This window comes from Panthera pardus, unplaced genomic scaffold (assembly GCF_024362965.1).
Source record: "Panthera pardus isolate Hobbes unplaced genomic scaffold, ASM2436296v1 HiC_scaffold_8, whole genome shotgun sequence".
Classification (NCBI taxonomy): Eukaryota; Metazoa; Chordata; class Mammalia; order Carnivora; family Felidae; genus Panthera; species Panthera pardus.
In genome coordinates, this window is record NW_026527013.1 from 61577822 (window position 1) to 61592425 (window position 14604).

Consider the following 14604-nt stretch of genomic DNA (forward strand, 5'->3'; position numbering starts at 1 on the left):
AAAATAAAACATTAAATGCTGTTTTAAGATTGTGATTATGCCCCATCTTTAGAGACTCACACTTAAGTATAGATATAAGGCAGGAAGTTACGCCTGAAACAGGATTCAAACCAACCCACCAGGGAGCCAACAGGTGGAACAATGCTGACCGCAGGAGGGTTGTTGGAAGGTGGAGGGTAAGTACACGGGGGTTCATTATACTCTTCTCTTTATTCTGTATTTTTGAAAATTTCCATAATAAAATAAGTTTTTTTTAAATGAGAGCTTTGTTTTGATAGAGCTAGATTATAAAACATTGAAAGATCTTTTTTTAATGAAGACTTCCAAGCAGAAAAAGAGTTTGTGATGGACTATTAGTTGGTACATTAAACCTTACAAGTTACTTAAAAGCTGACAAAGTAAAATATTTTTTTAAATATGGCACCAACTGCTGGATGTTACTATGTCAACAGAAGACCACTAAAAGCTGGAGGTTTAAGTAAAAGCAGAAAACTGATAGACTGAACTTTGATCCAGGTAAGAGTGTGGGATCCGGAGTCTGCTGAATCGAGGCCTGTCTCCCAGACCTGCGAGTCCTACCTATTAGATAAATGTCTTCCAGCAAGTAACTTCTGGGCACCTCAGTTTCTGCATCTTTAAAAGCGGGGGGGGGGGAGTAAAAGTCTGGATCACTAAGGCACTCAGTTCAGGTCCTGCCATGGTTAAGTGCTCAGTGGACGAGTCCACTACCCTAGGTCATCAATCCTAAACGCATGCGTTTTCCTATTCCGGCATCTCTGGATTGGGGAGCGTCCCACAGCTGATGGCGCCCCATGGTTTACTTGGCCGTTTTTCCTTCTTTTGGGGTGTGTAACACGACGGTTTGTACCGCAAGTGGATGGCACCTACTGATATGGTAGCACACGGTGATATGGTATCAATCCTGGTAAATCTAGATTCCCAATTTGTTCTCAGATTATCCTGAATATAGAATAACCGATTTGAAATCTAAAAAATTTCAAAGTATGAGCAAAATATTTCCAACACGTCACGAACAGAACAGTTTTGAGACCAATTCTTTTTGTAAAAAATGGTTTATCAATTCCGTTTTTGTATAAAACACAACGGGAGAAACCTAGCCAATCACCACACAAGCGCGGCCGCGTGGAAAGGTACTTTATCAAACTTTGAGCCTAAGAACGTACAAATGTCTCTTATCGTGTCTACAGTAATTGTCTAAGCTTTTCCATCTGCCTCTTTTTAAAAACCCCCCATGTCCCCATTATTTCTTCTGTCCCGGTTACAGTACAATGACGGGAGGAAGGGGCTGGTTAAAACAATGCTCTACGCGGTTTTCTGCTGTCCCTTCTTTCCGATCAGAGACTTGTGGATGTGCGGGATCACACCTGGAAGAGAACGGAAACATATGAACGACTCTCCACGGGCGCTCTCTCCACCTCGGGGCCTCCCCGGAGAGCAACTCCCCAGATATGAAGTCTGCCGATGGCCCTCTTCACACACCCACCCCACGCCAAGGCCTCCCTCTCTTGAGGTCTGGGAACCCCCCTAAAACTACATAAAACACCGCTTTTATGGACTTTGGGGAAGAGGAAGCATAGCTTTCAAGAGCTTCTCCGAAGGTGACCTGGAAGGGATTCAGGTGTTCATCTCACCTTCACTGACCCTGACTCACTCAATCACCTCAGCCCTGACTTTCAAGGGCATCACACAGAGCAGGTTCTCAGGATCATCTTTAAGACACCGCTACAAGGGTATGGGAAATATTTAAAACCCCAGGTTTTAAGGATCATTTATGAGATTTAGACAAGGAATGTGCCAAACTAAAGCAGTGCTATATCTGGCCATAGCATTTATTGGGATCAGAATATAAAGGAGCCTTTACTGTAATGTAACAGACTCAATACTCCTGGAGTCCTGGAATCCTGGAGTCGAGGTCTGTAGGAGTTCTAGGGTCACTGACTGAATGATGTCAGAACGGCCAACGGCCACGTGGGCGGGAGTGGGGATCCTACGTACCACCCCCGGCGATGGTTGCCTTGATGAGGGAGTCCAACTCTTCATCGCCGCGGATTGCGAGCTGCAGGTGGCGCGGGGTGATCCGTTTTACCTTGAGGTCCTTGGAGGCGTTACCCGCCAGCTCCAGCACCTGCAAAGCACCGTGAGACGATGCATCAGAGGCTCAAGTGCGTGAGGCTCAGCGCAGACCTGCAGTTATAGCTACACAGACCTGTACGGTATCTGCACAGAAGACACACAATGCATATGAGCCGGTAATGTGGGTTTCTTTTTCACATTTCTGATGCTTTCATAGGAATCTTGTTACTTCGCTAGGGTCTCTTATATTCATTTTCTGCAGGAGAGCTAGACCCCTGAGCAAGAACCCACTTCTCCAGAAAGAAGGGCAAGGGATAACACTATTTCCCTAGCCAAGATTCCGAATGCGAACATCAAGGAAAATTGTGATTTCAGTATGGCCCCATAGTCTATTTTTGTCCAGCCCTTAATGGACGGAACTTATTTCTTAGTACTTGTAGAAAAGTTTAAAAAATAATTTCTTACTCAGAGTTTTTAACATCACTGGGTCCTCTAATCTAGAGGCAATATACTAGAAGCCCTTTATTCTAGAATGGGAATTTTCAACTAAAACAATTCCAAAGTCCCAGCTGGCCATAAAAACTGCATTTCTAATTTGTTTTGTTTGCCTCTACAGACTATACTGGCATTATAAAACCTTTGATGGAAGTCCTACAAAAAAAAACTCCAGAGCCTCGCTTAAACAGAGCAGTGGGAAGTCCCCGTGTATGTCAGAAGCAGCGGGGACCCCTGCTTCTTCCTCCCAAGACTCTGACCCATCTGGGCACCAGTATCTTTTGGAAGCTCCAAGTGACCCTAGTGTGAAGCTACTGACTTCAGATTTCAGTATTTTCTTTGCATCCTACTATGACTAACACCCCAAACACAAATACCTGAAAATATGTTAACTGCTTACATAAATGCTCATGGTCTAATCTTAACCTAAAAACTTGTACTTAAAGTTCCCGGGAATAAAGAAAATGGGAGTCTGGATGAGACCTGGAACATTCTGAGTCAGAAGAATATGCCTCCACGTGATGAATGAAACGTGTACCTTCCTGAAAAGTCTGCCGCTCACCAAACACAAACTGGTGTAAGGCTGAAGGAGAAGGTGGGGTGGGGGGAGGCCCCGTGTCCCTGTCTCAGGACCTAACACCGTAGAAACCGCCTGGAGTGCAGGGACCAGATGAAGTTAATGAGATGACGGCATTAACAGTTCACACACACCCCAAACTCCCACCTTTCAGTCCGGGTCCCCACCACACGATCGCGGGGAAGAACTTCCCTCTGTTTCTAACCACCTGACCTGCTTGCTACTCATCCTGCCCTGACTGGGGCGGACAGTGCAGGGATGGGGGGTGGTCGCAGCCTTCAGGGGGTTCTCCTTACAAGGGGCTGGTCCATCACCCAGGTGTTAAGAATTTCACCCAATCAGCCCATCTTCCTGCAATGTCACACTGGCCAAGACCCAGCAGTCTACGCAGGCAACCACGCAGAGAAGAGGGTTCGTCTGCTCTTCCACCAGATTCCACCATCAGAATGGATGTGTAATGTACATCACCCTGGCAAACTCTGCCCCCTCCCCCCCCCATCTTCACGAAGAGATCATGATTTCAGTTCACAAACTTCCCGCTGAGGGTTCGCTTCCTTAGTAGCGGAGTACCGCAGGCACCGGACACACGTCACCTCCTGCAGACGTGGGGCTACGGACCCTGCCTTAACTCAGCATGAGTGCATCAAGGTCCTTCCCACACGGGGCTGGGTGCCACCGGGCTGGGTGCCGAGGAGGCGCCCCCCTCCCCCGTGGGCTCTACCACTCCGCACCCGGTGCACCTGCCGGGACCGCACACGACTGACCTCGGCCGTGAGGTACTCCAGGATCGCGGCGCTGTACACCGCGGCTGTGGCGCCGACCCTCCCGTGGCTCGTGGTGCGGGTCTTCAAGTGTCTGTGGATGCGGCCCACGGGAAACTGAAAGACAGAGCATCCAGGTGGGAGGCACCACGGCCTTACCAGCCCGCTACCGAGCGAGACCAAAGGCGGAGCAGACCGTGAACTCGCTTGCACGGATCAGAGAAGTCAGACCCACTTAACAAGGAACAGTTGCTAGCACCTGTGTGTCGCAGTAAGGGCCTAGAGGTCCCACCTCTGCCCTCCTGAGGAGAGACTGGCGGGGGGGGGGGTGGGGGGGGGGTGGTCTGAGGAACTAGCTTCTGAAGACGGGCAGCCGGCACAGCACAGCCCAAGGAGGGGCCAGGTGTGTGAAGACGGGCAGCCGGCACAGCACAGCCCAAGGAGGGGCCAGGTGTGTGCTGGTGCCAGACTTGACCCTTGACCACTGACCCCTCCGCCCTCTGGGGCAGCCTCGCAGCCGGGTGGGGGGGGTGGCCAGCTCCCGGCTCCCTCCCTGCGGCTGACAGCTATGCTAACTCTCCTGGGGACTCTCCGAGGACAGACTTTCTCCAATGTGTCCTCAGGCATGTCGCCCCCACGGCCCCCTTCTCACGCACTTTCTGTGACCCTTTGCCACGCCAGCACCACAACAGCTCAACCCCCACCCCCATGCCTTCCCCCCTGCACCTGTCCTCTGAGCCTCACAGCAAACAACCCCACTCCAGCCCGTCCCCTGCTCTCCTTTCCAAAGGCAAAACTTAAAAGCAAATCCCGGACACCTAACTGTCCTGTCACCTGTTTTTTTTTTTTCCAATTTTTTTGTAATGTTTATTTTTGAGAGAGAGAGAGAGAGACAGAGCATGAGTGGGGGAGGGGCAGAGAGAGAGGGAGACACAGAATCTGAAGCAGGCTCCAGGATGTCAGCACAGAGCCTTATGCGGGGCTCAAACTCGCAAACTGCGCGATCATGACCTGAGCTGAAATCAGATGCTCAACCGATTGAGCCACCCAGGCACCCCAAGTCCTGTCACCTGTTCTATTCTAACCCAACCTTGGCTTTTGCCATTGCTCTTAAAGGTAGGTGGTGGCACTTTAACTGCCAAATCCAGTAGCCATTTTTAGATTCAATCCTCGAGGACTCGAGCCTCTCTGTGCCCTCGGGCCGGTCCCAGCCTTCCCGGGACTCCCAGGCTGCATGTGGGGTCCGCCCAAGGCCCCCCGTTCCCCTCTCGTCCTCTGTGACCAGACTCACTCCGGCACGAGCTCCCAAATTTACACATGTGATCTCAACTTTGTAATTCTTTTCATCATTCCTCTTGGAAAGGGGACTCAAATCTACAACTTGGAGACATTTTCCTGAGAATGTTTCGGTGGAACTTCAAATGACTCACCTTCAACTTCTCTCCTGACGCATTCTTGCTACAACATAAACTCCTCTGATGCTGTGCTTCTAAGCCTTATAGAACCCCCGTGCCTCCCTGTCCACTCTCGGGAGACACATGTGCCTTCTATTCCTTCTGCTGCACGGGGTTTAGGTGCGCCTACCTCAGTCCTAAAGCGCGGCACAGCCTCCGTCACCTGACCTCATCACCTGCCCTCTCGCGGACAAGGGTCACTGTCGGTCACTGACGCCCCTGCCCCCGGCAATGCTCAGGGAGAGCCCAGCTAGTCACCCTCAAGGGGGAGTTCCCTCCCCCTCCCCTCGGTGCCCCTGGCTCAAGGCACTCTCCCGCTCCACAATGTTCAGTGGCTCCCCGCCACCGCCAAGAAGAAAACCCAAACCTTACAGTCTGGCCTGCAAACCGTCCTGTTTCAAAGTCTCCTCCTCTAGGTAGGTGCGGTTCTCGCTCATTCAGAAACACTGGAGTTTGTGGATCAAAGTTGCAACAACTCAAATGCGTGAAGTTTGAAAGTATTTAGTGTTTTGAGCGTATCACTCTGGCTCAAACTGAAGGAAGCTCAAGGGGAGACATCCAGGGGACGGGTGCACCGCCCGGTCCTCCCCCAAGCTCTGTGTCTGCCTCAGGGTGAACACACATGGCGCGGACAGTCCCCAGAAGACAAATCACAGCATACTTACTTTCATGGGGGTCAATTTATAACAAAAACAGGAACATAATTATAATCTAGAAATAACAGATTTTAAGAGCTCATTTAACACCGCTTCATAACTTGTTCTCATTTGGAAGAATCCAAATTAAAAGACTGTTGCATTGGGATTTTAATTTTTGACCACTCACTCTCATTAAAAGGTCAGCGGTACAAGTATAATTTTGCAAGTAATGAAACATTTATGGGTCTTAAATTACAACAATGAAGAAAATAACCCAGTCGTGAATTATGACGGCATCAATTACCTGGAGCCCAGCTCTCTGCGAGCGAGACACTGCCTTAGCCTTGGCCTTCCCGCTGTCCTTTCCGGCTTTCCCTCCAGCCTAAGTGAAAGAGAAAAGAAAAAAAAACAAACAAACCTCCAGATGAAGACTCGAAAATGCTATTTCAAAAACATTTGGGAAACAATTTTCTCCACTTTTACTTCAGGTAGTTAAAAAATATACATTTGTAAGTGATCCCTTTCTTCAATTTCAAATATACATGTGTTATATCATTATTTACTAACTTATGTAAATATGATGTCAAACCTTAAATTCTTATTTAAATTGAGTTTTCTATAAGTTTGCCTATTTTTCTTGAATTTCACACCAAAGAATCTTCATCAAGTCAACATAACTTTCATGCTGGAAATATTTCATAACGTAGTGATTTTTAAAATTGTTAACATATCGGGGAGCCCGGGTAAGCTCAGTCGGTTAAGCTTCTGACTTCAGTTCAGGTCCTGATCTCATGGTTCGTGAGTTCGAGCCCCATAGCAGGCTCTCTGCTGTCAGTGTGGAGCCTGCTTGGGATCCTGTCCCTCTTTCCTTCCCTCTCCCACCACACTTTCTCTCTCTCAAAAATAAATAAGCATTAAAAAAACTGCAGAAACTTAAGAAAAAAAAAAGAAGTTAGCTCTTTTGGGAGAGAAAAAAGCACCTTAGAAGAAACCCAAAAATTAAACGTAGAATTAACATCCGGCACACCAACTGCACTTGGGGGTCTCTACCCAAAGAACTGAAACCGGCAGAGGACTCAATGCAGCAACACACAGGCAAGTCCACAACAGCCTCAGGACAGAAAGGGCTCCAGGGCCTACTGAGGAACTAATGATCAACAAAAGGGGGTGTACACACACCATGGAACAGCATTCGGCTATATAAAGGAAATTGTGGTACGCCCTATGCCAGATAAACTGAAGATGTGATGCTAAGTGAAATAAACCAGTCTCCAAAGGACACGTTGTAGGATTCCTCTTATATGAGGTGCCTAGTCAAAAATCAGAAGGGGGGGGGCAGCTGGGGGGCTCAGTCGTTAAGCGGCGACTTCGGCCCAGGTCATGATCTCCCAGCTGGGGAGTTGCAGCCCCACATCGGGCTCTGTCTGTGCTGACAACTCAGAGCCTGGAACCTGCTTTGAATTCTGTGTCCCTCTCTCACTTTGCCCTTTTCCCGCTCACGCTCTGTCTCACTCTCTCAAGAATAGACAAACATTAAAAAATAAAAATAAAAAAATCAGAGGGGGAGAAAGTACAATGGTAGTTGCAGGAGACTGGAGACAGGGTTGGAATGGAGAGTTACTCACTTTGGGAAGAAGTTTTGGAGGTGACTGGCAGTGACGGCTGCATAACAGTGTGAAATGTCCTTAACATCAGTAATTGCACATTAAAGATGGCTAAAATGGCAAGTTTTAGTATGTATATTTTAAAAAAAGAACCTCTTATACTAAAAAGGTTAAACAAATCCTACTATCAATAGATAGTAAAAAAAAAAAAACAAAAAAAAAACCCCTCAGGCACCTGAGTGGGTCAGTCAGTTAAGGGAGCAACTTTTTTTTCTCTTAATTTTTAAAAATATGTTTATTTTTGAGAGGGAGTACGTAAGCAAGGGATGGGCAGGGGGAAGGGGCCAACTCTTGATTTCAGCTCCCAGGGTCGTGGGATCAAGCCCCAAGTGGGGGGCTCTGCTCTGAGCATGAAGCTTACTTGGGTCTCTATCTCTCTCTCTCCCCCTCCCTCAACTGTACTCACTCTGTCTCAAATAACTAATTAAATAGGAGCACCTGGGTGACTCAGTCAATTAAACGTCCTGCTCTTGATTTTTGGCTCAGGTCATGATCTCAGTTTGTGAGACTGAGCCTCATGCTGGGCTCTGCACTGACCGTGCAGAGCCCGCTTGGGATTCTCTCTGCCCTTCCCCCACCCCACCACCTCTCGTGTGTGTGTGTGTGTGTGTGTGTGTGTGTGTGTGTGTGTGTGTGTGTGTGTGCGTGTGTGTGTGTGTGTGTTAGTATTCTCTCATATTGATTGATAGATAGATAGATAGATAAATACTTGGCTGGTTGAGGTTTAAAACAAGAAAAACAAAAAAGTAATCCTTCCAGGACTTGCCTACAGTTTTGCTCACAGCTTGTTTTTCCCACATTGCAATTCTCTTTTATTCCTGAATAAAATCATTTTTTGTTGGTAAGGTCAATCAATGAATGAAAAGTAAACCAAACCTGCTGGATGCCTGGGTGGTTCGGTTGGACATCCAACTTTTGATTTTGGCTCATGGTTCATGGGTTCGAGCCCCATGAACCTGTGCTGAGCACGGAGCCTGCCTGGGATTCTCTCTCTCTCAAAATAAATAAATAAACATTAAAAAAAAAAATACTCAACGGGCGCCTGGGTGGCTTAGTCAGTTAAGCGTCTGACTTCCGCTCAGGTCATGATCTCGGGGTTTGTGGGTTCAAGCCCCGCGTTGGACACTGTGCTGACAGCTCAGAGCCTGGAGCCTGCTTTGGATTCTGTGTCTCCCTCTCTCTCTGCCCCTCCTCCACACACACACTGTCTCTCAAAAATAAAACGTTAAAAAAAATAAAAAATAAAAAAAATAAACATTAAAAATTCTTTTACATAAAAAAAGGAAAATATTATGCAGCCATTTCAACAAATGAGACAAAGATATGTGTGATAAACACCCACAAAACTCTTAAGTAGAAAAGGCAAAGTATGTACCAGTGCAGGGAGCTTTTCCTTACATAAACATGGGGTCTTCTATGCAGAGTATGTGTGCACACAGATTTCCAGAAGAACACACAATAGGTTAGAAAAGCTATTTGCCTCTGGCGGGGGGGGGGGGGAATACCAAGAATCTGACTTGAGAGAGAAACTACTGTTTTCTTTGGACTGTTTAATTTTACCATTTAAGTCTATTATGGTTTCCCTTTTTAAAAAAAAAAAAATGGTTTACAAGACGGGCAGCTGTTCAAGGGTCTACATTTTCGAAGCAGAGGATAAGCAATGAAATGGCATATCCCCTTTATAATGTTTTTCTTAAAATTTTTAAGCTAAAAAAAAATCAACTGCACATAGTCCCCCCCAACTGCACGCCTCAGGTGATTTAATGTTTATTTCCCGGAACGACATAAAAAAAAAAAAAAAATACAGGTCTTGGCACGTATTAGAAGCAGGAAAAAAGTTTAAGAACAAATTCCTATGTTTTTCACATTTAGCACTTTAGCAGGAGACAGTGATTTAAGTTTAACAGAGGGGACTGAGAAGCTCTAGGTTTCTACAGGATGCCTTGTATGTTTTAATAATTTCTGATCACACTGATATACGATAAAAAGATTTTTGTAGAATTTTTTGATTTCTGAATTTGGCTTACATAACAACACATTCCCACTTCTTCCTCAAGTACAGAAATTGTTTCAGCTCTATCTGTCCCGGAATAAAATGTAAAAACCTTTCAACAGGCGCAGGAATCTAAAATCTCAATCACCGTGCCTCCAGGGCCGAATCAGGAAATAAGAACTAGTTACCAATCCAAAGCCACCAAACCGCAAAAGCCCGAATTGACTCTTCATAGGCAACTTCAGCCTGTGTCCAATCCATCCTGTTTACTGTCTGATTTGCTTTTTAAGGAGGCAGGCGTGAAATCACGGTTTTAAGAACAAGAGACGTCACGACTCTGCCAGGTGTGGGGGCCGCGGTCACCTTCCGGACACCAGCCACCAAGTTGCCCGGCGCTCCGCCCGGGTCAGCTCGCACTCGAGAAGCCAGCGGGCGATTCCGCCCCGGATTGGGCACGTCCACCTCCCGCAGCTGACGCGGGTCCGCGTCCCAGGGGCGGAGGGGTCACCGGCCGGGGTCCGCATCCCGGGAAGGGAGGGGACACATGTCGGGGGTCCGCGTCTCGGGGACGAAGGGGCCCGGCCGGTGGTCCGCGTCCCGGGGGCCGAGGGAGCATCGGCTTGGGGTCCGCGCCCCGGAGAACGAGGGAGCGCCGGACGGGGGTCCCTCCCAGCCGGACACCGGGTCTCCTTCCAGCAGGGCACCTGCTCCCGGAGCCCCGACGTCAGCATCCCAACAACTAGCTGACAAGTCTCCGCCGCCGCTATTTTTAGATCCCGCGGCCAACCCGTAATTTTAGCGGCTTGGTGGAGGGACGCAGGTCTGAGGCACCGCGCCGGGGGACACGGGGAGCGCCCACCCGCCCGGGACGCAGGCCGGCCGCAGGGCCCTCTCCCCGCGCTCCACGCCGGCGCCACGGCGGGCGAGGCGGAACCGCGCAGCGTCAACAGGTAGCGCCACTCGCCGCCGCCCGGCCGGTCGCTGCCCTCACCATGGTCTCGGCCGCTCCCGCCCTCGCTCCCGCCGAGCCGCCGCCGAGCCGCCGCCGAGCCGCCGCCCCGCAGCACCGACCACCGCCGCCGCCGCCGCCGGAGCCCGGACAATAACCGGGACCCGCTTCGCGCCGCCCCGACCAATCCCCGCTCGCCTTGCTAATTTGAACCCCGGCGGCCGCCCAATCGCACACCCCCTTCTAGTCCGGCCCCGCCCCTGGCACCACCTCCCTAACGGCTGTTTGTTTTTGCACACGGCACACGGGGGCGGGGCCTCCAGCCCCGACAAGGACCGCCCCTCGTGCGAGCGGGGGCGGGGCCACGCGCCGCTCTCCGCCTGTCTCCAAGGCTCGGGCCGGATGAATGGAGGGGCGGACCAATGAGGACGGACGGCTGGCAGAACTCAGCCAATGAGAACCTTGCCCGCGAGCAGGGGAGGCGGGTTGCCGGGAACGACAGCGGGGTTAGCCAATGTGTGGGGTGACTGGAGGTGGTGGCCGCTTTCCCGCGCGTTCTCTGCGGGGAGTAGTCTCTGAGTTGCGTTCTGGGCGGAAGTAGCGGTGGGCGTCGCCTGCGTGCGCGCCTTCTCGCGAGCCTGTGGCTCTCAGGGGCGTCCGAGCGCCGAGACTAGGGGGAGCGGTCGGCCTTCTCAGGACGGGCCCCGCAGGGATGTTCCTGTCTTTTCCTTCTCCCGCGTCCGGCATCAGCCTTTGTCCCCTCGCCGCCCTCTCCGAAGCCGCAGGCGCCCTCTTCCCGGCGCTCCCGCCAGGGGTTCGTGCGTGCGCGCAGGGCAGGGACGTGGGGCGAGCGGAGGGGAGGGGGAGCGCCCGCACCGCCGGCCGGGACCCCACAGATTCCCGTGGGGGCTTCCTCGTGAAGTCCGGGTGGTCCCGGTGCGGGCGGGGGTGGCGGAGAGGAGGGCACCCTGCAACCCCGAGTCTGGCTCCAGAGCAGGTTCCCGCCGCGCCCGGGCGCCCTCCCCGCGCCCCCCGCCCACCCCCAGCGCTCACCTGCAGACCCCTGTTCTCCCTGCGCCCTCGGTGACTCCCTTGCTCTCCGAGCTCAACTGAGATCTGGGCCGTTCCCCCACCCCCACCCCCAGCGCTCACCTGCAGACCCTGGCCTTCCAACAACGCCGGGGGGAACGGGGGGAACGCAAACTCGCGCAGCTCCGAGCGCTGGCTCGGGCGGTGCGACCCGTGGGGACGCCTGACCCCGAGCGCTCGCTCCCTGGCTGCGTGGTCCGCGCAGGGCACCGCGTATGCCCACGCCTGTGTGGTCATTAAATCTGCCCGCAAGAGTGCCCACCGCGCAGCGTTGGGGTGAGCGCTCACTCAGCAACCTAGGAGGAAGCGTCCTGTTCCTAGCACGGGGTCATGTCCGATACACGGTCACTTGGGTCACTTCTTTCCTTAACCGCCAGTTCATTCCGTCGCCCCTCGGCTCTCAAGTCCTTGATTCAGAGTGGAGGACAGTGCAGTTAGGGTGACAGACACTGGCGCTCATCACAAACAGTAGTGATCCGCTTCCCCATCTCTGCATCCTGTTTAGAGCCGAGAGAACTAGATGGAGATTGAGGCCCACAGACAGAAGAAAATCGGGTGGGAACTTTCCCGCATTTATAAAAAGAAAACCTGCCTATTACCAATTTTATAAAGGACGTGTGTCAGCGAATCAAGTCTGGTTTCCAGTGAACCAGGGCTGCAGAGCAGGTGGCATGGGCTCACAAAGACCAGCCTAACCAGGGAACCGTAGGAATTAGCATCTACAAGTGATAAACTACCACACATGTCGGGTTATTCAACCTGCAGGATTTAACCTGGTCAGGTAACAGTATATGGTTCTCAAAGTGTGGTCCCTACACAGCAGCATTGGGGTCACCTGGAATTGTTGCAAGTGCAGGGTCTGATGCCCAACCCACACCCACTGAGTGGGAAACTGTGCGTGGGCCCATCAGGCCCCCCAGGGGATCTGTGTGCCCTACAATTTGAGAATAAGCTTCTCACATAGTCACAGAGGCACCTTTGCATCAGCAGCTGAGTGTTGACTGGTCACTGCTCAGCAGTCTTCTAGGGAATTGTGCTTGGCCAGAGGGAACAGCATGGCCCAGGGATCAGTGCTTCGGGGGCAGCCAATCACCAGCCACCAGTGGGTGTGGGGTAATGGTGCCCGGCTCTTTTGCCTTACTCTGACTGGACTCTGAAGAGCCTTTCCATTTCAGAGTCTGCTGTGTGATTGACACCGACCCGCTTGAACTGCATTGCTGTTCAACATCGCCATTCTATTTAATGCTGCTTTCTTCATTTTCTCGTAGTAATGTCACCAGGAGCCACCCACAGTGAACCCCATGAAGGCAAATCCCCACGTCCAAGTCTGTTTCCTGGGACACCTGACTCCACACAATGGCTCTTCTTCGCAAAATTGTAATTTTTTGAGTCAACAATACATTTACACGGACAGGGTCCTCCTATACCAGACATCCATTTCCCCAATGTTGTCAGGGAAATGACCGTGTTTTAGCCTCTCGAGTAGAAAGCCTTCATGATTACATGATTACTACACAGATTCCAGGAGTTTTACCCCTGTGTTGAATCTTAAATTCACTTTAACATGGAGATACTCTCCAAAATATTATAAAGAAATCTTCTTTTGGCCACTCTTGGAAAGGACAGCCAAATTCTCCTGGGAAGGCCTGGGGTGTGGCCTTGGCGGGTGCTTGGCAAGGTCCACTGTGGGCTTAATGACTGTAAGAATGACCGTGCCCACAGCCCTGCTCTAGAATGCGCCCTCGATTCGATGTCAGGCCCTGGCCCTTGGCGGGTGGGTGAGAACAGCTTTTAGGGGAAGCAAGAGCTGGCTCCCGCCAAGTGTAGCCTCCAAAGGCTCACTGGCAGGTGCAGTGCAGAAACACAGCAGTGAGTTCCCCACAGACTTGTTTCATCCTGGGTCCCATCCACAAGAGAACACCTGAGCTGCCAGAGGGTTTGGCAGAGTGAAGCACGTACATCCAAAGCAAGTTTGTAGCACCCCCACCCCCAAAAGGTGTGGTGTCAGCTGGGCAGACAAATGAGACCCCTCCTGCCCTGATGAGTCACTAGCCTGAGTGATATCCCCAGCTGGGTTTTCATAGCCAGGGAATAGCAGCTGCCGCACTAGAACATTCCACATTGCTGACAGCAGCTCTCCTGGCCTTGGAGTACTGCCGTCTGCCTGTCTTCCTGTCTTCCTGAGAACCTAACATGCGTTCTTCTTGCATTATTTATTCTTGAGGGTGGGGAGCCTGCCTTTGTATTCTGAACTGTGTGTGCATTCTAGGGACACAATGTATATATTCATCAAGGCTCGCTCTGAGCTCCAAGCCAAAGCTTAAAGGTAGGAAGCAACTACCTTTGCTTCCTGTTGTTACGGTCAGGGAAACACTGTATGTCACAGAATCAAACACAAACACAAACAAACACACACAAAAACAAAACAACAACAACAACAACAAAAAACAAAAAAAAATTTTCATGTTCCTAAACTGAACAAGAGTCTCATAACACGAAATCAAAATCGAAGGGCAACTAGATCCCCCAGGGTGAGCATTCCTTCATTTAATGACTTACTTGGAAAGGCAAGTTGTTTGCCTGAAAGGAAATATGAAATGGATCAGAAATGCAGCAATCTCTCCATTTATCAGAGTTCACGAAATAGAGATACTTTTCTCTCAACTTCAGAGGCTCAAAAAGTTTTGTTTTACCACCAGGGAGGATGCATTTGCCTGAGTCTGAATCAAGCCTAAAGTAATGAAACATTAGTTTTCAATTCCATTTCTGCATGGGGGCTGTTGGCTTGGTGGCACAACGTAATAATAACATGTGTTAATTTAAATCCCAGTTAGTTGACATGTAGTGTAATAACGATTGCAGGAATAGAATGCAGTGATTCATCACTTAC

The 14604-nt window shown here is 50.5% G+C and overlaps 1 protein-coding gene and 1 long non-coding RNA gene across 3 annotated transcripts; one reads left to right on the forward strand and one right to left on the reverse strand.

Annotated features, from left to right (window-relative positions):
- Window positions 1-1054: 1054 nt before the first annotated feature.
- LOC109267932 (histone H2A.V) lies at window positions 1055-10766 on the reverse strand. Of its 2 annotated transcripts, XM_019450926.2 has the most exons (5): window positions 10668-10766; window positions 6324-6401; window positions 3931-4044; window positions 2017-2146; window positions 1055-1385 (listed from the first exon to the last, which is right to left on the reverse strand). In XM_019450926.2, exons 1-5 carry the CDS (start codon window positions 10668-10670, stop codon window positions 1324-1326), a joined length of 387 nt encoding a protein of 128 aa, XP_019306471.1. In that variant the 5' UTR covers window positions 10671-10766; the 3' UTR covers window positions 1055-1323. The 2 variants fall into 2 exon arrangements, with proteins under 2 accessions (XP_019306471.1, XP_019306473.1); XM_019450928.2 differs by lacking the exon at window positions 3931-4044.
- A 1040-nt stretch (window positions 10767-11806) lies between these two features.
- Window positions 11807-13234, forward strand: LOC109267934 (uncharacterized). Its single transcript, XR_002080356.2, has 2 exons — window positions 11807-12269; window positions 12983-13234. It is a non-coding gene; the product is annotated as an uncharacterized LOC109267934 (long non-coding RNA).
- Window positions 13235-14604: the final 1370 nt, after the last annotated feature.